Below are 23,094 nucleotides of genomic sequence, written 5' to 3'. Positions count from 1 at the left end.
CAACCGCCGCATCGTGACGTTTTGGTGTGACAAAAATAAACGTCAGGTGTGTCACGAAATTTTTAATGTCTTACCTCACGCAGATAAATTATCGAGAAGAAAGTTTTATCGTCAAATCGTTTCTTGGAGTAGCTCTATTTGCAAGAAATCGCCCGTAATATTGTACGCGATTATACGCATAATAATAAAAAATGTATGTATTCGTGTTTGCTTTTTCGCATCTAGGAAAACAATGTCATCTAAGGGTGTTACGAACTTTTCAGTACATTGGTTTGCTCCATAGGAAGAAAGGTCGAGAAACACAGCCGTAAAACACAAATTTTTTGAATCCATGGCGACATGGCAAAAACTATAATTTGAAGAATGATGTAGATGACATAAGGGAACATTTCGATTGGACTGGCTGTCATTATTTCTATATCTACGTCTATACTCAAGAAATCACTAAAAAGCGCACGAAAGCGAATGCATCCCATTGTACGTATGGAGAATGATTTCTTAAATGCCTCTGTGCATGCTGTAGTTCACTAACCTTGTCTTCGTGATCCTTCTGCGAGCAGTAACGTAGGCGGTTGCAATATATTCCTAAATTCATCACTTAAATTTGGTTCTAGAAACTCTTTAAGTAGGTTTTCGAAGGAACTTTGCGCCTGTCTTCAAGCGTTTGCCGTTTCAGTTCTATCAGCACCTTCGTGACTCTCCCAAGAGTTAAACCTGTGACATTCCGTGCTGAGTTTTTTTAGTCATCAGGCTGTTTTGATGTGGCCCACCACAAATTGCTCCCGTTTGCCAGCCTTTTCATCTCTGAGCAGAAACTGCTACCTACGTCTCAATTATTTGTTGCATCTATTCCCATCTCTGGTTTCCTCTACGGATTTACAGCTTCCACTAATACCATGGAAGTTATTTCTTCATGTCTTAACAGACGTCCTAGCATCCTACTCCTCCTTCTCCTTGTCGATTATGAGAACTACCTCATTCCTTAACTTATCAGCCGACTTTACTTTCAACATTCTACTGTAGCACCACAACAACAGAATGATGTTCTTCAAACGTACATTCTCATAAATTTCTTCCTCAAATTAAGGCCTATGTTTGACACAGTAGACTTCACTTGGACGGGAATTCCCCTTCTGCCAGTGTTGGTCTGCTTCTTATGTCGTTGCTCCGTCCATCATAGGTTGTTTTGCTGCCTAGGTAGCAGAATTCGTTAATTTCATACTTTGTGATCACCAATCCTGATGTTTCTCGCTGTTCTCATTTTTGCTACTTCTTATTACATTAGTCTGTCTTCGAATTTCTGTCAATCCATCAGACTTCATTTCATTCAGTAGATCCCACAATTCTACATTTTCACTTAGGATAGTCATCAAAAAATCTTAGCTCTGATATCCTTTCACCTTTAATATTAATCCCACTTTTGTGAAGCTTCCTTTTATTTATGTCATTGCTTCTTTGATGTACACATTCAACAGTAGGGGCGAAAGATTGCATCCCTTTCTTACATCCTTGCACTTCGTTCTTGGTCTTCCAATCTTATTGTTTCCTCTTGGTTCTTGTACATATTGTATATTACCCGCCTTCCTCTATAGCTTACCCCCATTTGCCTTAGAATTTCAAACAACTTGCACCATTTTACATTGTCGAACGCTTTTATCAGATTGACAAATCCTATGAACGCGTCTTTATTTTTCTTCAATCTTGTTTCCATTATAAACTGCAACGGCAGAGCTACCTCTCCTGGTGCTTTTAACTTTCTCAAAGCCAAACTCGTAATGTAACAAATGGTCAATTTTCTGTTCCATTCTTTTATATATTAACCTTGTCAGCAACTTGTATGCGTGAGCTCTTAAGGTGATTGTGCGTTAATTCACACACTTTTCAGTTCTTACTAGCCTCCGAATTGTGAGGATGATGATTTTCTGAAAGTCTGGAAGTCTGAAGGTCTGAAGGTATATCGCCAGTCTCATACATTCTACTCAACAACATAAATATTTCTCCCAATGATTAGAAATTCCGATCGAATTTCCTCCTGCCTTAGTGCATCTTAGGTCGTCCAAAGTTCTCTTAAATTCTGGTTCTAATGCTGGATCCCCTATCTCTTCTAAATCGACTCCCGTTTCTTCTATCACATCAGACAAATCTTCCCCCTCACAGAGGCCTTCAGTGTACTCTACCTATCCGCTCTCTCTCCGGCAGTTAACAATTGAATTCCCGTTGCACACTTAATGTTGCCGCCCTTGCTTGTAATTTCACTGAAGGTTGGCTGGACTTTCCTAGATGCTGAGTCAGTCCTTCCGACAATCTTTTCTTTTTCGATTCCTTCACGTTTCTCATACATGCATTTCCCCTTGCTTCTTTGCACTTCCTATTATTTTCTTCTTTCCTAAGTGATTCGCATTTCTGTATTCCTGAGTGTCGCTGAGCATTGTTGTTCTGTCTTCTTTCGTCGTTCAACTGAAGTATTTCTTCTGTTACCCAAGGTTTATTTGCCTTTACCTACCTTGTACCTATGTTTTTCTTTCTAACTTCTCTAGTTGGCCCTTTTAGAGCTGTATATTCCTTTTCGACTGAACTCCCTACTGAACTGTTAATCATCGTAATATCTATATCTTCGGAGAACTTAGAGTGTATCTCTTCATTCCTTGGCACTACTGTACATCCCACTTTTATATGCACTGTTTCTTCCTGACTAGTCTGCAGAACTTCATCCTAATTACTAAATTGTGATCTGAGTCTATATCTATTACTGGGTACGCCTAACAATCTAATATGCGATTTCGGAATATCTGCTGACCATATAATCTGACTGAAATCTTCCCATATCTCCTGGGAGTTTCCAAGTATATCACCTCCTCTTGTTATTCTTGAATAGAGTACTCGCTATTATTCGCTGAAATTTATTGCAGAGCTCAGTCTTTCTCCTCTCATACCTGCTACCAAACCCATATTATCCTGCAACTTTTTTCTTCTCCTTTCCCTATAAATGCATTCCAATCCTTCATGACTATTAGATTGTCTTCCTTGATGTATTGAATTACCTGTTCTGTATCCTCATATACTCGTAATTTCTGTATCCCTTTATCTTAAAGTTGTGACATCGGCACATATACCTGAACTGATGAGAACAACCCTACCACTGAACTGTCCTCCCCCCCCCCCCCCCCCAGCGGGGGTTCATGCTTGGCTACCACGGGGCCCCAGTCCTTGCAGCATTTTTTTCCCTTCCGTGCTGCATATCTATCCTCTTGCTATTCTTTTTCCCCTCCATTCGGGAACATGTCTGGGGTGTTATTGCGAATGTTCTGCATTTTCTGTCACTGATGTAAGAACAATCTCACCTTTGTTCTTCTATCCCTTTTCCTTTCTTTGTTTCCCTTTTCCTCTCGTTCCATTTCAGCGTTTGAGGTTCCTCTTTTTCCTCTTCCTCCCTGTGCACTTCTGAAGGCCGGCCCACGCGTCTGACACGTAATAGGTGACTGGGTAACGCATAACTCCTACCCTGGGCCGACAGGTAGAGTTCACACGTACCCCCTGGTACGGGTCAGGCCCAGGGAGAGGTGATTGCCTGAGCTGAGCTGCAACCTTCCCAAACTGGTCCCTCCGTCAGGTGTTCGAGAGGTGTGAACAATCACCTAAGGCGGATGTACCCCCTAGTGAAGGGAGCCACCAGGAGTGTGCCATCAAAGATGCTGGCAATCACGGGGACTTTCTCCCGATGAGTCAATCAACTTCCCAATCAACATGTATGAAACATAAACGTAATGAGGCTAATGATTCGGAGACCCTTCCTGATGCGCAATGGTTTCTTGTGGTCTTACGTACTGAAGATGGTCAGTCCTTCACCACGGTAAATCCGTTTATTATTCAGAAAGGTGTTGATGCAGTTGCCGGCCATGTGAAATTCTGCTCTCATTTACAGAATGGCACTATGATTTTGGAGACTATTTCTGATTCTAAACCACAACTGCTGCTTGCTGCCTCGCTTCTCCACGGCTACTCTTTTCATGTTGAGGCCCATAGAATTTCGAATTCGTCCCATGGTGTAATTTACACCAGGCTGCTCGACGGTGTAACTGAAGCCAAAGTTCAATCTTACCTTCTGATCAGTGTGTTATTGCCGCCATCGTGTAATGAAGGCAGATTCCTCCTGCCACTCACACTCTTTTTCTCACCATTGATAGTGGTGCTTCTGTCCAAGAACAAAGCAGGCTATGAAATTATCACTGTCTGGCAGTACATTCTGAACCCGATTCACTGCTACCAGAGTCATCGTTTCAATCACACTAGAACATCTTGTCGACACCCAGCCAAGTGTGTCACCTGTGGTAAGGATGTGCACGAGGGCGGTTGTCGGCCTCCTCCTCCCCACTGTATCAACTGCAATGGCCGCCAAGCCGCCCCTCTCGGGATAGTCCCATGTATCTGGATGAGCGGGCTGTCAGAGAGCTCTGGGTAAGGGAAAAAGTGCCTTACCCAGTCGCTCACAAGTTACTGGCTAGACGCAAACGCTGTGTTCTCACATCTGGCACCTATAGTTCTGTTATTGTCAACCCTCGCTCCATGAACGACATGACCACGCAGACTTGTGACCTCTAATTCAGCTCTGAAGTTGTGAAATCGCCCACTGTCAAGGTAGCATTGCAATCCCCTCGTCCAGTTGTGCAACAAGCCCTCAAACTCTCGCCTCAAGGGGCGAAGCGACCAGCTACACAATCGTGAAGACCACCTCTGTCCCTCCAGCCAAACAACACCGAGCCTTCCTCTAACCGGAATGGCTTGAAGAAGTCCATCAAAAGCAAACGGTCTTCTCCTTCATCAACTAGAAGATCCTCTTCGACAGTGTCACCACTTGATACCAAAGCCCCGCCGGCCTACATGTTGCTGATGAGTAACACCAACCGTTTTTCAGTGTTGGACTCCACAACCCGCCTGCACAAGCAAGCCAATGCTTTGTGGACCACATGGAGCAGGATCCTCCTGCTTCTGTGCCCTGTAGTAGCAACTCTTCACTGGCTGTCATTCGGCAGCCGTCGAGGTGACACCCCTACATCTCTTCATCATGAGTCTCCTCAAATAGAATGTTCGCGGCCTTCGGTCCCACAAAGTGGATTTACAGCTACTTTTAGCATCTTAGCATCCCCTTGTACTCAGCCTTCAAGAAACGAAATTGCATCCTCATGTGCGCTTTGAGCTTCCACATTTCTTAACGATTCGTTTTTGACCTTACCCCTGAGGTCGGCATTCCATCTCATGGGGACGTCATGCTGCTTAAATAGAATGACGTTCATAGTCAACCCATCTCACTGACTACACATCTTCAAGCTGTTGCAGTTCGCCTTACCTTCTTCATATGACTTTTTCTCCTCTGTACCATTTATGTCCATCCGTCATTCAATGTCACCAGGGCAGACATCCTTCAACTTGTTGGGCAGCTACCTCCCCCATTTCTGCTACTTGGTGACTTTAATGCGCATCATTCCCGTTGGGCTTCTCCCAGGATCTGACAGAGAGGTGCCCTGTTGGTCGACCTTCTTAACCAATTTAACCTCTTCTGCCTTAACACTGGAGCACTCACTTTACTTTGTGACTCCTCGCATACATATTCCCATTTGGACCTATCCTTGTGCACTGCCCAGCTTATCCATCGTCTTCCGTGGTCTGTTATTTCTGACAGCTACTCGAGCAACCATTCCCGTGTGCTATCCATTTGCTGACTCCTACCCCATCCACATGCACGCCCAAATTGCAGCTTGCTAAGTATGACTAGCAGGTTTGCTCCTTCCTGGCGACCTTCGAAGAACAAGATTTCCCCAGTTTTGATGACCAGGTGGAATATCTCGCAAACGTTATGCTTACTGCTGCAGGACGTTCCATTCCTCGCACTTCCTCTTTACCATGTCATGTCCCAGAACCTTGGATTTCCTTCACTAGTTCTTTTAACAGTTCCACCCCTTCCTCTGTCGTGTGGGCCAACCTCCGATGGCTCTCTGGGACGAAGGTCCATTCCTCAGTTTCCGACCTAATGGTAGCAGACGATGTTATCGAGGTCACTATTGGTATCTCCAACAACTTGGGCCGCAATTTTGGGGAAGTTTAGAGCTCTTCCCACTATCACCCTCCCTTTCGCCATTGGAAACGAGCGGAGACGGCTCGGCTGATACCCTTCTCTTCTGAACTTGCGAGTGCTATAATGCCATCTTTACTATGAGGAAGCCAGATCATGGTCTTTGTTCATTCAGATCTTCTATCCCAGGGCCAGACGTCATCCACATTCAGATGTTGCAGCATGTTTCTCTTGCAGGCAAGCACTTTCTCCTTAACATGTATGACTGCATCTGGGAAAAATCACATTTCCCAGACGCTGGCGAGAATCAACCTTCATACCCATACCTAGGCGTGGTAAGGACAAAAACCTTCTAGTTAAAGCGCCATTTCTCTCGCCAGCTTCGTTAGCAAGGTGATGGGGCGTATGATTCATGCCCAGCTGGTATGATGGCTCAAGTCTTGCAATTTACATACGTATGCGCAGTGTGGATTTCGAGCGTGGAGTTCTACAGTTGACCATCTCGTTACTTTGTCCACCCATGTCATGAATAGTTTTCTGCAGAAATCCCAGACAGCGGCCGTGTTTTTTGATTTGGAGAAGGCCTACGACACCTGCTGGAGAACTGGTATCCTCCATACTCTTTACATGTGGGGCATCGGTGGCCGCCTGCCCTGTTTCCTTCAGGCATTTTGAAAAGACCGAGTTTTCAAGGTGCGTGTGGGTTCTGCTTTGTCAGATATCTCTATCCAGGAAAATGGTGTGCCTCAGGGTTCCGTCCAGAGCGTCATCCTCTTTGCTATCACCATTAACCCTGTAATAGCCTGTCTCCCATCGGGCATCTTCGGCTCCCTTTTGTTGACACTTTCGCCATCCACTGCAGTTCTCCACGGACCTGTTTCACTGAGCAGCGTCTTCAGCGATGTCTTGATCGTTTTTACTCCTGGAGCATCGACAATGATTTCGCTTTTCCACTGACAGAACGGTCTGTATGAATTTCTGGCGACGAAATTGGTCTCTCCCACCATGTTTACATGTTGGGCTTGCTGCTCTTTCATTCGTTGAAACTAAGACATTTCTGGGCTCATGCTCGATAGGAATCTCTCTTGCCCCATGTGTCCTACATGGCAGCCCACTGTACCCGGTTCCTCAATGTCCTACGTGTACTCAGTGGTACTTTCTGGGGTGCCGATCGTACTTCCCTCCTCCGTTTGTACCGGTCCCTTGTCCGTTCGAAGCTCTACTATGGGTGCTTTGTTTGTCTGCACATCCATCCCTCTTACGCCGTTTCAACACTATCCGTAATCCTGGCATCCGTTTGGCCATGGGGGACTTTCACATTAGCCTGATTTAGTCTGTATACTGAAGCTGCTGAACTACTACTGTCCTACCGTCATGACTATCTCCACAGCAGGTATGGCATGCCATTTGTCCACCATGCATGGCCATCCATCCTATGACCCCTTCTTTGATGATTCCTTCGATCGCCAGTATGGGTTGCGTCCCTCTTCTCTGTTACCTCCTGGAGTCCGCTTTCAGCACTTGCTACGACAGCTTAACTTCACACTCCCTCCAACTTTCCCGGTGGGTGTGAATCCTTCACCACATTGGCTTTGTGAAGCGGCCCATATTAACCTTGGCTTTCATTCGCTTCCTAAGGGCACTGCTCCAGCCTCGATCTATCGCCTTCAGTTTCACGACCTTTGCATGGGACTTTGCGATAGCGCCTTTGTATACGCTGCTGGCTCTCGGACTGATCGTGGAGTCGGGTGTGCCTTTGTCATTGGCACCCGTGTCTTTCGATATCGATCGGCTTCTGGCACACTGCTCAGTATGTACAGCCGAGCTCTTTGCCCTGTATCAGGCCACAGAGTACATCTGACTACACAGACTGTCCAACTGTGTTCTCTGCTCACTCACTCACTCAACGCCCTTCGAAGTCTATGTGCGCTGTACGCCGCCCATCCCTTAGTGCAGCAGAGCCAGGAAAACTGTCATTTGCTCACTCTTGGTGGGGCCAGTGTGATGTTTCTGTGGGGTCCTAGTCATGTCGGTCTGCCAGGAAACGACGCTGCTGACACTGCTGCCAAGGCTGCAGTCCTCATACCTCAGCCTGTGGGTTCCTATATTACCTCCGATCTCTGTGTTGCACTGTCAGTTGGTGGTGTCCCTTTGGCATCGCCAATGGTCCTGGCATCACGGGAATAATCTCCGGCTCATTAAGCCTCCCGCAGTGGCTTCAACGACCTCCTTCCGACTCACCCGCCCGGGGGAGGTCATTTTAACTAGGCTGCGTATTGGGCACTGCCTTTTTAGCCATCGTCATTTGGTAAGTGGCGGTACCCAAGTTTTAACTGTCCGCCACTTCCTGATGGTGTGCCCATTTTTTTAACTGTTTACGTTCCTGCTTAGGTTTGCCGCCTGAGTTATCGGCCGTTTTAGCAAATGACGCACAAGCTGTCGACCGCGTTTTACTTTTTATCCGCCAAAGCAGTATGGCGAAGGCCATTTAATTTTTAGTTTTGGACCCTTTTCTGTATGGTGCCTTTATGGGCCTTTTTTCCACTTGCCTGTTTCTAGTTGTCTTCTGTTATGTTAATTGGAACTGATGTATAGTGGTTTTTTAACTCTTCTGTCTTTGTGTTCTATTGTTTTGATGTGGGGGCGTATGATCCCAGTTGTTTCCTGCGCCCTAAAGCAAAACAATACCAAGAAACTAAACTGTTCACAGTAACTCACTCTGTTACTCCTATTCCCTTTATACCATATTCTGATGCTATTGAAATTACTCTGTCTGGCCCGAAATCCTTGTCTTCTTTCTATTTCACTTCACTGACTGCCAATGTAATCTAGATTGAGGCTTAGCATTTTATTTTCCAGTGTTTTTAGTTTCCCTACTACGTTCAGACTTCTGACATGCACACCCCGAATCATGGAATGTTACACCTTCGCTAGTTATTCAATCCTTTTCTCATGGTCACTGCCCCCCCCCACCCCATTGACCAATTTGCAGTCTCTTCCCCCCCCCCCCCTCCCCCGCTCCCGGAAATCCGAAAGGGACACTAGTCTGCAATCTTCCACCAGTCGAGAGGTTTTCATTACACTTTCAATTAAAGGCCACATGTCCTGTGGATATATATGGTGTGCCTATAATTCAGTGGTTTCTGTCCTCTCCTGCATCCTCGTGTTGGTTATTGCTGATTCTTCCGCCTTTTAGGAGCAGTTTGCCACCCCAAGGACAAGCGTGCTCTGAACCTCTGTCCTCTCCTTCAACCTCTTTGACAAGGCCGTTAGAAGCGTGAGAGTGACTTCTTGTGCTGGAAGACTTCGTGAGCCATTGCTGAATTTCATTCAAAATTTAAACAGCGGCGGGGTTCGAACCCAGGACCCAGAACGTTTTTATTACTAGTCAAAGGCGATATCCCTACCTTTGTTTGTACATAAACAATATTCGCTGTTAGAATTTTATTATTACTCATATAGGGGACCTTGTAGTTGGTAACAATGTGGCGCAGGTCCAGGAAGTCACAGCATATCTAGTCACGTAACTTTCGATATCTCTGGTTCAAACCTTCCACTCTACTGAGAACAGGGGAGCCACCACGATATGTTCTTGGGAAAATGCTGCAGATTGTTTCGTTGAAACTTTGCGAGCAAGGCTGGTATTCTCAGTCTTCTCTGTTAGCCGCTGGAATGATGAAAGTATGACCCCAGAGTCCAGATGACAGGTACTATTTGTTCCTAAGTGCGTCACAGTTTGCAGTTGGTTACATCCTGTTCTCTCTATGGCTGCCGGCATAGCCTCTTCAGCATGTTGAATGAGGCCCCAATGCATACACACTGTGTGTTCTTCCCATCACCTTCTGCCATTTCCATAAAGGGTGCCAATATTCTCCTATGTCCGACGATTAACAGACTCGACTGTTTAGGTTTGTCTCCCCTTGACATGGCAGCACGCTTCCCAAGAGGTGAAGTCAGTCTCACTGGCTCAGTTTCGGTTTCAGTGGGAGACAGCACTTCGAACTTGCTGGTTATGGAGAAGAGTTTAACATCCCAATTCCTCTTGGTCCCTGTCTCCCCTCAACTGGATGCCTACATTTACCATAGACATGCCACTTAGTCAAGTGGACAAATAGTGATACATGCTGTATTTGCTGCAGGAGACAGTATCCACAGGAGATGACACTACTTGAGGTACGTTTGGTACCTCTAATGCATAACTCTCGGTAACAACACACCCATTCACAGCGGCTTCCAATTGCTAGACAATAGTCAGGGCGATTTCCAGTTGCTCACGAACAGTAACTACTCATTCCATGCTTGATAACAGCATACACAATGGTGTTCCACTACGTCTGGAGCTATGTTTTACAGAACACTAACCAAGTAACTTACGTGGTGCAGTATTTTACAGAATCGTAAACAAATGTGTGTTAAGCTTCCTGATTGTTTTTCGATTTATGGGTGTGACACGCTACAAATATTACCAGAAGCCTTTAGGAACTGAAGTGATTGGCAGCCCAAATGAGATTCCTAATACTTCTATAAGACCTTTTTTGGTTATAGTCGGTAATAGTATTGTTTTCGAAGCATGTATATATGAGCAAACTACACATACAACATGGCGACAGATCTACATAGGCCTGGTCCTGTTTCGTATTCATTGGACTAAGCTGTATACCTCAGCAAAGATACCGTGCAATGTTTCAGAATATTTGACTAGGGCAATTATTGACTGGGACGTTTTGTATGCTCGACATACACCATTTAATATCAGCCAGTATGAAGACGCCTGAATCGGGCCAAACGCGTCACTAGTAGATAAATAATTAAAACCATGAAATCAACACTTTTTTTTTCTCGTCGCATGTTGCTGGCTGCTGTACCATCCCTGCTACGAGTTGGAAAAATTTGTATGTACAGTTCTATGTTATGCACATCCTATATGTCAAATAAGGGTGCAAACACAATGTAGTTTCCACATAAATCGATCTGAAAATCGATCTTCAGCATGCATCATAGTTCAAAAGTGGAAAACATGGGAAACGTTACCCGCGCGAAATTTTTGAGAGCAGGAAAACAATTAACTGGAAGAATAGGGTTTACGGTGGAACCGATAGAAAATGGCATAAATGGCTGAAACGTAAAGTATATTATTAACTGTTTTGTAACTTTGACTGGGAACTAAAAATTGCACTGTAGAAACGAGTAAGATAAAGTAGATAAGAGTATCTTTATCCTTTATAAATAACAAGAATGGGGAAAATATTTCACCCTGGCGACATGAGAACGTGTGGGCGCACCCACTCCATCACTTAATTAACTATTCCTTGATACCGCGGAACGTGTCCTACCAATTTACTTCCGCTGTTCTTGTCCCCAGGTTTCTCGAAAAACATGAATATCAACGAGACATTAAACAATTACCTTCGTTTTACTCATTGCTCCATGTACTATGACACTAGACATTACTCAAATAAAATGTTTAAAATTACGATCGTTTTTTAAAAAGCGTTTAGTTAGAATTGGAATTGAATGCACGGGTTTTGAGCTTACCTTTCTGATGAAAGTGTAGCGCCACTGTTGGACGTCCTTTCTTCAGGTTTTCATACCGTTCAGTTTCACACATCCTTCAGAATGACAGCTACTGCAAGGAAGCAACAATGTCCTCACTCCAAAGCGTTACATCAGTACTTGTGCAAGAAAGGGCTTAATCCATATTCACTGCACGCAGGACACCTATTGCCCATGGGACAACGTAATATAAACCTAGAGCCGGCACTACAGCTACTTGTCTCGCATGCCACAGAAGCGCAGAACAGCACGACTAAGACAGCCTGTATTCCCCCTCTTTGTTTCTAGTAGTGATGTCATGGTTACCACGGCAACTGAGCGTTTACCCGGCATGTACCTAGCCGCCTCGTCATTTACCGATCGAGGTGGCGCATTGGTTAACACACTGGACTCTAAATCGGGAGGACGATGGTTCAATCCCACGTCCGGCCATCCTGATTTACGTTTTCCGTGATTTCCCACGATCACTTCAGGCAAATGCCGGGATGGTTCCTTTGAAAGGGCAGGGCCGATTTCCTTCCCCATCCTTCCCTAATCCGAGCATGTGATCAGTCTCTAATGACCTCGTTGTCGACGGGACGTTAAACACTAATCTCCTCCTCTTTCTCGTCATTTGCTCCGCGCCTCCGTCTACCGAGGGTACGGTCACCAGATTTACAAAATCAAAATATGGGACCCAAATCAGAAGCTGGAATGAATCGACATTTTGTGGAAACTTTTGTTGATACTTCATCTAGACTCGTGTTAAAATACTTGGTACATGCTACAACCACATAGGTCATCGTAGCATTATCTTAAAATTCGAACTGAAAATGTTATCAAAATACCTTGCATCACTAATCGAGTAAATAGTTTGACACAGGCTAAAAAAAGACACACAACGATGTCTTTAACTAGGGTGGAAAATCATTATTTGCATAGGCTACATATTTTTCAGTCTCAGTTGAAGTTTCGTCGTGGGTTGTTTCTGAAAAATCTTTTCTGTTTTATTTTGCAGGAGAATGTAGGCCATTCATGAGTCTAATATTTTGAAACTGAGTTTTATAAAAATCAACACATGAAGTATCTCGAAAATTAGTCTTAGTTGTAACTATTTCCTTAATGGCTTAAACATTAAACCTCTTGTTTTCATCAATTCAAGAACCTTTTATGATCGAAAACCCACGTTCTGCAGTAGCATTAGTGACAGACCTCGTTCAGTTTGGTTTAATTATTTGGGTGTGATCACATTTGCTCTTCATTTGCTTAAGTTATGGTACACGTTATTCAGATACACGCTATTTCAAAATATACTGAAAGATTGATGAAAAACTGAGCACTATACGTCCCGTAGGTATTTTGTCGGGACAACGGGACACTTAATCTAAACAAGGGACGTTCTTGTAAAATATGCGACGTCCGGTTACCCTAGCGTAGGGCTAAGTTTAAGCTTTCGCAGTTTGTCTTGCTCTCTAGTGCTGGCGGTTTAGAAAGAATAAAATCAGCTGACGCCATTTGCGCCCACTGACATATGTGCATAAAGGTTCATTGTAAAAATAATTATTGCTACTGCTACCACCATCACTACCACCACCACCACCACCACCACTACCCGTGCTGCACAGAAAAGTGAAGCGGCCCGGCCTCCCTTGCTGCCACTGCGCAACGTCTACTTCGCTAAAGACTAAAAGTAGGATGGGTTTGGAGTTTATCAAATGTCTGCTTAGGTAGCTAGTGGAACGAAATGTCTGAAGCGCCGACTGTGGTATTACAGAGGAGGCAGAGCCACGGGACGAGAGCGCGCGATCGTTCCTGCGCCGGAACGGCACGGGCTCCCTCGTCCTGAAGCAGCTGCGACCTGGCCTGCTGCAGCAGACCGTGGCGGCCATGAACAGCCCTGTGGCGGCAGCGGGGATGGCGCAGCTCGCGGTGCAGGACCAGCGCGTCGGCCGCGAGATGGACGTGGGGAACCCCCTGGACGCAGTCCTGGCCGCTACTTCCCAGCCCCAGCCACAGAGGCAGCACCGTGCAGACACCACCGACGCCATCCTCAGCACGCTCACCGCACTGGCCGAAGACGTCCACTGGATACGGGTGCAGCTCGCTAGGTTAGTTATGTACCATTCACGTCTCCCTCCTTTCTCCGCACAATTACATGGACTTTTGCAACACGCGTTTACTACGACACTCTACTGGATTAAAATTATTAATCTTACCTAGGTCTTATTTTAAATAATGACTTTTAAAGCAGTCTCCTTGGGAGCGAATACACCGATCCACGTATTTTACCGCTTTTGAAATCTAAATACACTACTGGCCATTAAAATTGCTACACCAAAAAGAAATGCAGATGATAAACGAGTATTCATCGGACAAATATATTATACTAGAACTGACATGTGATTACATTTTCACGCAATTTGGGTGCATAGATCCTGGAAATCAGTACCCAGAACATCCAACTCTGACCGTAATAGCTGCCTTGATACGCCTGGGCATCGAGTCAGAGCTTGCATGGCGTGTACAGGTACTGCTGCGCATGCAGCTTCAACACTATACCACAGTTCGTCAAGAGTAGTGATTGGCGTATTGTGACGAGCCAGTTGCTCGGCCACCATTGGCCAGACGTTTTCAATTGGTGAGAGATCTGGAGAATGTGCTGGCCAAGGCAGCAGTCATACATTTTCTGTACCCAGAAAGGCCCGTACAGTACCTGCGACATGCGGTCGTGCATTATCCTGCTGAAATGTAGGGTTTCGCAGGGATCGAATGAAGGGTAGAGCCACGGGTCGTAACACATCTGAAATGTAAAGTTCACTGTTCAAAGTGCCGTCAATGCGAACAAGAGGTGACCGAGACGTGTAACCAATGGCACCCCATACCATCACGCCGGGTGATACGCCAGTGTGGTGATGACGAATACACGCTTCCCATGTGCGTTCACCGCAATGTCGCCAAACACGGATGCGACCATCATGATGCTGTAAACAGAACCTGGATTCATCCAAAAAAATGACATTTTGCCATCGTGCACCCAGGTTCGTCGTTGAGTACACCATCACAGGCGTTCTGTCTGTGATGCAGCGTCAAGAGTAACCGCAGCCATGGTATGGTCTCCGAGCTGATAGTCCATGCTGCTGAAAACGTCGTCGAACTGTTCGTGCAGATGGTTGCTGTCTTGCAAACGTCCCCATCTGTTGACTCAGGGATGGAGACGTGGCTGCACGATCAGTTACAGCCATGCGGATAAGATGCCTGTCATCTTGACTGCTAGTGATACGAGGCCCTTGGGATGCAGCACGGCGTTCCGTATTACCCTCCTGAACCCACCGATTCCATATTCTGCTAACAGTCATTGGATCTCGACCAACGCGAGCAGGAATGTCGCGATACGATGAACCGCAATCGCGATAGGCTACAATCCGACCTTTATCAAAGTCGGAAACGTGATGGTAGGCATTTCTGCTCCTTACACGAGGCATCACAACAACGGGTCACCAGCAACGCCGGTCAATTGCTGTTTGTGTATGAGAAATAGGTTGGAAACTTTCCTCATGTCTGGAAGTTGTAGGTGTCGCCACCGGCGCGAACTTTGTGTGAATGCTCTGAAAAGCTAATCATTTGCATATCACAGCATCTTCTCCCTGTCTGTTAAATTTCGCGTCTGTAGCACATCATCGTCGTCGTGTAGCAATTTTAATGGCCTGTAGTGTATTTCAAATTTATTTTCATCTTTGGATGGAGGAAGTAGTCACATATAGCTTTTTGGTGAATAAATAGAAGAGCTTTTTGGTGAATAAATAGAAGAGCTTTTTGGTGAATAAATAGAAGAGCTTTTTGGTGAATAAATAGAAGAGCTTTTTGGTGAATAAATAGAAGGGTGACCAATATCTGATCATGGTTTTAAAGGAGATGACCAACATCTGACCATTTTAGGGGAGGTTTAAAGAAGATTTAGTAGTTAGGAATTTAAACTCTGTGACAAAATTGCATTTTCTTGGAGTGGGTGTCAATGGAGATATATATTGACGTGACAAGTCGCTCGATACCTCCTAATATCGTGTGGACCTTCTTTCGCCCAGCGTAGTGCAGCAGCTCGGCATGGCACGAACTCAGCAAGTGGTTGGAAGTTCTCTGCAGAAATATTAAACCATGTTGCCTCTCGAGCCGTCCACAATTCTGCAGGAGCTGTCAGTGCAAGTTTTTTTGAACTACCTGACTTCCATTACGTCCCACAAATGTTAGATGGGATTCACGTCGGGTGATAAGGGAGGCCAAATCATTCGTTCGCATTTGTTCAGAATGTTCGTAAGCCAATCGCGAGCCGTTGTGGCTCAGTGACATGTCGCATTGCTGTCTGGGAATATGAAGTTCATGAATGGCTGCAAATGGTCTCCAAATAGCCGAACATAACCGTTACCACTCACTGGTCGGTTCAGTTGGACCAGAGGACCCTAATCCGTACTACATAAACACAGCTCACAACATTGTGCTGCCACCACTAGCTTGCACAGTGCCTTGTTGACAACCTGGATACGTGGCTTTTTGGGATCTGCGCCGCACTCTAAGCCTACCACCAGCTCACCAACTGAAATCGGGACTCATCTGGCAAGGCCACGGTTTTCCAGTCGTCTAGGCTCCAACAGATTGGTCAAGAGTCCAGGAGAGGCACTGCGAACGATGTCGTACTGTTAGATTAGATTTACTTTCATTCCAATTGATCCGTAGTGAGGCAGTCCTCCAGGATGTAGAACATGTCAGAAAAACAATAATACATGACAAATATTTACAACTAAAACAAATAAGCTAATGTACCATTCCACAGGTCCCAAGTGGAATGATATTCATTTCTTAATGAACACTATATGAAAGTCATTTTACAAATACTAATGCACTGAATTTAAAATAGTATTTTTTATTTATTTATAAAGTAATAAACGTGTAATACAACTTCTGCTGCCGTAGTCCATTAACGCCAAATTTCGCCGCACTGTCCTAAACATTTGTCGTACGTCCCACATTGATTCCTGCGGTTATTTCACACAGTTTTGCTTGTCTGTTAGCACTGACAACTCTGTGCAAACTCTGCTGCCCTCAGTCATTAAGTGAAGGCCGTCGGCCACTACGTTGTGGGCGGTGAGAGGTAATGCTTGACATGCAGTATACTCGGAACACTCTTGACACTGAGGATCTGGGAATGTTGAATTTCCTAACGATTTCCGAAATGGAATGTCCTATGCATTTATCCCAAATTGTCATACCATGTTCAAAGTCTGTTAATTCCCATCGTGTGGCCATAATCACACCGCAAACCTTTTCACATGAATCATCTGAGTGCAAGTGGCAGCTCTGCCATTCCACTGACCTTTCATACCTTGTGTATGTGATACTATCGCCATCTGTGTATATGCATATTGCTATTCTATAAATTGTCACTTCATGCAAGTATAAAAGAAACTGGCATACTTCACTTGTTTAAACATGGATGTCTACATAATTCACTTTCGTGAATCTTCGTACCGTAACTGCTGATAGGTGCAAGGCAACTGGATCTGTGGGTTGCCAGCACTGGCAAACGTGCAAACACTCCTCCTCCTCCTCCTCCTCCTCCTCCTCCTCCTCTCCTCCTCACGACCTCTCCACACGGAAAGACTGTATCAGTCTTTCTACGCTCCTCTTCTTCCCTTGAGATAAACTACGACCTTTCCATAGAGGCACGAACGTATAAAAAGACTATCGAGAGTAATATCGATTATTATACGAAAACTTTTCCAGATTTTCAGTCAGGGAATATGAACTATCGACATGACTTGGCGGGGTTAATATTTATAACAGTGATCATTGTCAAAATATACGGAAAAAAGGTGCCTGTTAATCACCGTAGTAAAGCCAGTGGGAAACAACTGTTATCCTGTTTTAGTCAGAACTTCTTATGTGATGTAGACCATACGTGATCGTGCACTGTCATGGAATCGTTCGTACTACACTTCTGGACATTTCGTCATGTCCTCCCTCCAACGCCTTAGGCCTTCGCTATGTATGAGGGGTGATACGAAACTAAGCTTGTAAAGCTTACATCTACATCTACATTTATACTCCGCAAGCCACCCAACGGTGTGTGGCGGAGGGCACTTTACGTGCCACTGTCATTATCTCCCTTTCCTGTTCCAGTCGCGTATGGTTCGCGGGAAGAACGACTGTCTGAAAGCCTCTGTGCGCGCTCTAATCTCTCTAATTTTACATTCGTGATCTCCTCGGGAGGTATAAGTAGGGGGAAGCAATATATTCGATACCTCATCCAGAAACGCACCCTCTCGAAACCTGGCGAGCAAGCTACACCGCGATGCAGAGCGCCTCTCTTGCGGTGAAACGTGTGCATTTGATATCATACAACCAACACAGCCAGCTGATAGTACATACAGTACGTTATTTTTCTATATAGCTCTAAGCATTTTCCGTTTTGTGAGAGGAGTTTGAATATACCCTCCCGATAAAAATCCTGTCCTTGCATGTTCACCCATGTTGTCATGAATTGTTTCACCACCTCGTATGAAGCGAATCGTTGGCCTTATTGGTGAGAAAGAAGGTGAAAGTGGCTTGGAATGAGGTCTGGGCTGGAGGGGGGTGGTCCATGATGTCCCAGTGAAACTGCTTCAAGAGCATGGTAGTCTTCTTGGCTACTTGAGACCGCGCATTGTCGTGAAGGAAGATAATGCCCTCGGAGAGAATCCTGGGCGTTTTCCCCTGGTTTCTTCAACCAATCAAGTTTTTGCAGTATCAGTCAGCAGTCACTGTCTTCGCTTTCTCCAAAAACTCCACAAGTATGAACCCCACTCTTTCTAAAATATTGTGGCCATAACCTTTCCAGCAGACGGTGTCCCATTAAACTGCTTTGTCTTTGGAGAGGAGGGGTGTGCCACTTCATTAACAGCCACTTAGTGTGCTGAGGTAGTAGAGGTAGATCAATGATTCATCACCCATAATAGTGCAGTGAAAAATACTGTTCCCTTTTGTGGAGAACTGTAGCAAAAGTTGCAGCTTTGCCCCCAGGCGCTTCTCCTTGTGTTGGTTTGTCAGATTTCATGGAACCCATGGGGAACAAACTTCTGCCGCGCGGTTTGAGGTGCCATGTCACGGATTGCGCGGCTCCTCCCGAGGGAGATTAGAGTCCTCCCTCGGGCAGGAGTGTTTGTTGTTCTTAGCATAAGTAAAAGTAGTGTGGAAGTCTAGGGACCGATGACCTCAGGAGTTTGGTCGCTTAGGAATTCACACACATTTGAACAAACTTCTCCATGCTCCAGAATATTGTGAACAATGTGACGAATACTTCTAAAGACGTTTCGAATTCTCCCATCATAAGGCATAATGTAATTCTACTGTTGCCCTGAATCAGACCCTCCACGTGAGCTGTGTTGAAATATGTTGCTGTGCTGGGTCGGCCATTGCATTGCTCTCGGTGGCGTTTTCTCTACTGGCTGCCAACTTTTGACAATATCCTGCAACATGCTGATGAGACTACAGTGTCTCCATAAATCTCTATCAGCTGCCAGTGAATTTATGAATAACTGAGCGAATTTTTTCACGAGACCAGTTTTCCAAATGTCACCATTCGTGTTTATCTATAACTAGCGCTGTAGCTGTGAAGTGGCTGAATGCTATAGTTACCAACCACTTGTAGCAAAATTACTAATTTCTTTGTAACGGATGCAACTCCAAGAATATCGGCCTGTGACCTTAGTTTCTGATCGCTGCCCGTAACACTCTGCCCTTCTGGCCATGAGGGAAACTCCTTATGAACGATCCCATCAACATAAAGAATTATTATTCTTCACTTGTCCATTTTTGGCCTAGTTGAAGGAGTCTTCCATTGTGACTATTGCTGCTTATTCATAGCCATAAAAGAAACTGACGTCACCAATTACGTCATTTGAAAGTATGGATCGTCTCGAAGCAGTTCTTAAAGTTGCCTGCAGACGTGCACGTGAAGTTGCTCCTGATGGTCTTAGAGCATTCGCCGTAATCCTTCTCATGTTCAATTCTTTTAATAGGATAAATTCACATGTACCATAATGTACTTTAAAGGTTTCAGTTACTGAAGCCCTGACTGCCCCTTGACCAGGAAATAGCTTACTGCTCATCCAGTTTACCAGTGTTGGTCTTTTGGTGAACTGTGGCAGTTTCCTGTCGACAAAAAACGGCTCCGAGATGATATGCGACATTTACGGCGAATAATGAGAATGTCTGTACTGTAAATGGCTACTGTGCAGAGTGGGGAAAACTGATTTCTGAGGAAATAAATGGAATTGTACTAAACGCAAATTATAATGAGAAAGTGAAATATTTGTTCCGAACACCGCATAGTAGTTCAATAATCCAGTTAATTTCGTCAATAATTGAAATTAGCAAGAAAATTGAACCAGTATTATTTTAACCGCATGTATTGAAATGTCTATTTACAAGTGCTGGACTGATTAACAAAATCTCGATATTACAACGAAAAACCAGCCAAAGTTGCGAATTTCACTTCTTTTTCTTACTCAAAGACTACTTTCGAGCTGGAACCTATTTTCAAATATTCGTGACAGACAGCCGAATTTCGGAATTTTTGACATGTTTTGCATTTTTGGAAATACCATTTCGACTATTTCAGGATGATTTAAAGATGGGTACTGGCCCGAAATTAGTCACTTAGTAAATAAAAAGTGAAATTTGCGACTTTGGCTGGTCGTTAGTTGTACTGATTAATAGAAGTCGCTGTCCTGCAATTATTCCAGAATTTCGATAGTTCGTAAAATCTCGATAGTTATATATCCCAATTTAATAAAAATGACTTTCACATTGTTTGAAAAAGCAGATCTTGAGGGCAGTGAGCTGAGCTGGTGCCTCTGTAGTCTTCACAAAATCGGGCGTATACAAAATTTCAAGACTGTTAGTTCATGTGAGGACAGAAAACAAGTGGTAGTAAAGCGCCTTTCAATTTTAGTAGCTATTCACGACTTTTGTTCCTAAATTATGTGACACCTCCATTTACATTTACAGAAAGTGTGTGTGTGTGTGTGTGTGTGTGTGTGTGTGTGTGTGTGTGTGTGTGTGTATTCACGCTTACTGTTGTTTTGCAGTTCCAACATGTCTATCGTGGGCGCGGCCAGGTCCAGCCTGCTGGAGGCAGAGCTGGAGTCTGCGCGTCGCTCCTTCATCAAGCACACGGCGGTATCTGGGAAAGGCCTCACCCCTCTGGACAGGGAGCGGCTGGCCGCGCTGCCAGACCTAGCTGACGAGCTCAAGGCCAGGCAGGCAGGTGCGTCACTGCGTCTGCAGATCACCGTGCGCTGCATCGCAGTCGGTACCCAATCCCTATACGAGACATACGCTGATCATCCAGAACATTATGACCACCTACCCCAGTAGCTGGTATGTCCACCTTTGGCATGGGTAAGTAGTGACGCCTCGTGGCATGGAAGCAGTGAGGCCTCTGTAGGCCGCTGGATGGAGTTGGCACCACATCTGCAAACATAAGTCACCAAATTCCCATAAATTACAAGGATGAACGATGAGCTCTGCCGCAATGTTCAATCACACCCCAAACGTGTTCCATCAGGTTCAGATCTGGCGAGATGGGGGGGGGGGGGGGGGGGAGGGGGCAGCACATCAATTTGAACTTGCCACTGTGCACTGTGTTCCTCGGACTACTCTATCACACTCCTGACATTGACATTCCGCATTATCTTTTTGAAAAATGCCACTACCATCAGGAAGCATGATCGTCGTGAACGAGTGTATGTGGTCTGCAGCCAGTGTAAGATACTTCCTGGCTACCATGGTGCCTTCTACGGGCTCCACTGGACTCATGGATGCCCACGTCAATGTTCCCCAGAACATAATGGAGTCACTGTCAGCTTGTCTCTGTCCCGCAGTAGAGATGTCGAGGAGCTGTTCCCCTGGAAGATGACGGATACGCCTCCTCCCATTGGCATGATGGAGGTATAGGGATTCATCAGACCATGCAAGGCTTTGCCACATCGCCAACGTCCAGTGCAATGGTAACGTGCCCATTTCAATCATAGTTGCTGATGTCATGGAGTTAACATTAGCACATGCATGGATCGTCTGATGCGGAAACCCATCATTAGGAGTATTCGGTGCACTGTGCACTTGTACTCTGTGTAGCATTAAAGCCTGATGTTAGTTCGCCCACAGTTCGCCACCTGTCCTGTTTTACCAATCTGCCCAGCCTATCACATCCGACACGTGTAAAGAGGGATTGCCGCCGAACCCCACGACATTGGAACGCTGTTTCACTTAGGTTTCGCCACGTATCGAGGACGCTCCCCACAGCACTCTCCGAACACCTGACACGTCGTGCGGCTTCCGAAATGCTCGTGCCGAGCCTCTGGGCCACTAGCATCTGTCCTGAGTCAGATTCCGATAAATCGCGAGCATTCCTTATTCTACCCAAGGATAGCACGCTCACTGATACTACATAACCTGTGCGTGTCATTCCCTGCCAGGTGACGTTTCTTTCGCCTGGAGGGGCTTATGTTGATAGTAGATCGGTGATCATAATGTTCTGACTGACCAGTGTATCTCGCATGTAAAAGGAAATGTCCTGACTGAATCGTCATTGCCCAGCACAAACCGCTAAGGACAGAAACTTGAAATTTGGAGTGTCTGTTGATGTTGTAGTATAGGCATCTTTTAAGAAGGGATTTTTCGAAATTCCCCAAAAAGATTGAAATGAGGATGAAATTTTCTAAAAATATGAGAACTTTTAACATTGCAACGCGTCAGCAATCGTGAATAATTTAATGATTTAGTGTGTTCGCCTCGATTGCAAGTAGAAACCGGATGTTGACCTAGGTTTCTTCGGAATACACTAAAACTACAAACTGCCTAAAGAGGCATGGTCCAACATTAATACAGAACGCCCAAAAAGGACAAAAGACTCGCATAAAATGTAAAACAAACGGTACGTGTGTACCATGTCAATAGTCGTTTTCCTGTGAGCCCGCGGCCCACCGAACGTTGGCTGGGGTGGGGAAGCACGCTTATGACGTTTGAGCTAAGTACGGCTATTGACATGGTACACACGTACCGTTTTACGTTGTATGCGGGTCTTTTGCCCTTTTGGGCGTTCTGTATTAATGTTGGACCATGCCTCTTTAGGCAGTTTGTAGTTTTAGTGTGTTCCGAAGAAGGCGTGGTTACCTACGCTGAAACCTTGGTCAACATCCGGTTTCTATTTGCAATCGAGGCGGATTCTTTATAATCATTTTGAAAATATGTTCCTATTAGGGCAGTCTTCAAGCTACAAGGGAGGATCAGAAAGAAACACAATTTTTTTCTCATTTGGTATTGCATCTGGAATACTGAAATACGACGATATAGTTTGAAGCTTGTGTTGCAGAAGGTATCTTGTTTTCGTGTTCATCTCTAGCGAAAGAAGCCTGAACTACGAAACAAACATGGTGCGCATGTTTGTCATTAACACGTGAAGA

At 45.1% G+C, this 23,094-nt stretch overlaps 1 protein-coding gene across 1 annotated transcript in view; it reads left to right on the top strand.

Moving 5' to 3' along the window:
- Positions 1-23,094, top strand: part of LOC126154559 (uncharacterized) — a 132,656-nt gene that overhangs the window by 47,152 nt on the left and 62,410 nt on the right. The window contains exons 3-4 of the mRNA XM_049916152.1: positions 13,374-13,707; positions 20,719-20,897. Of these exons, the coding sequence (XP_049772109.1) occupies positions 13,374-13,707; positions 20,719-20,897 (513 nt within the window). The remainder of the gene's footprint in view (positions 1-13,373; positions 13,708-20,718; positions 20,898-23,094) is intronic.

Source organism: Schistocerca cancellata, chromosome 2, assembly GCF_023864275.1.
Source record: "Schistocerca cancellata isolate TAMUIC-IGC-003103 chromosome 2, iqSchCanc2.1, whole genome shotgun sequence".
Lineage (NCBI taxonomy): Eukaryota > Metazoa > Arthropoda > Insecta > Orthoptera > Acrididae > Schistocerca > Schistocerca cancellata.
The sequence above is the reverse complement of the archived record's forward strand: the minus strand, read 5'-3'. Positions and strand labels throughout refer to the sequence as shown.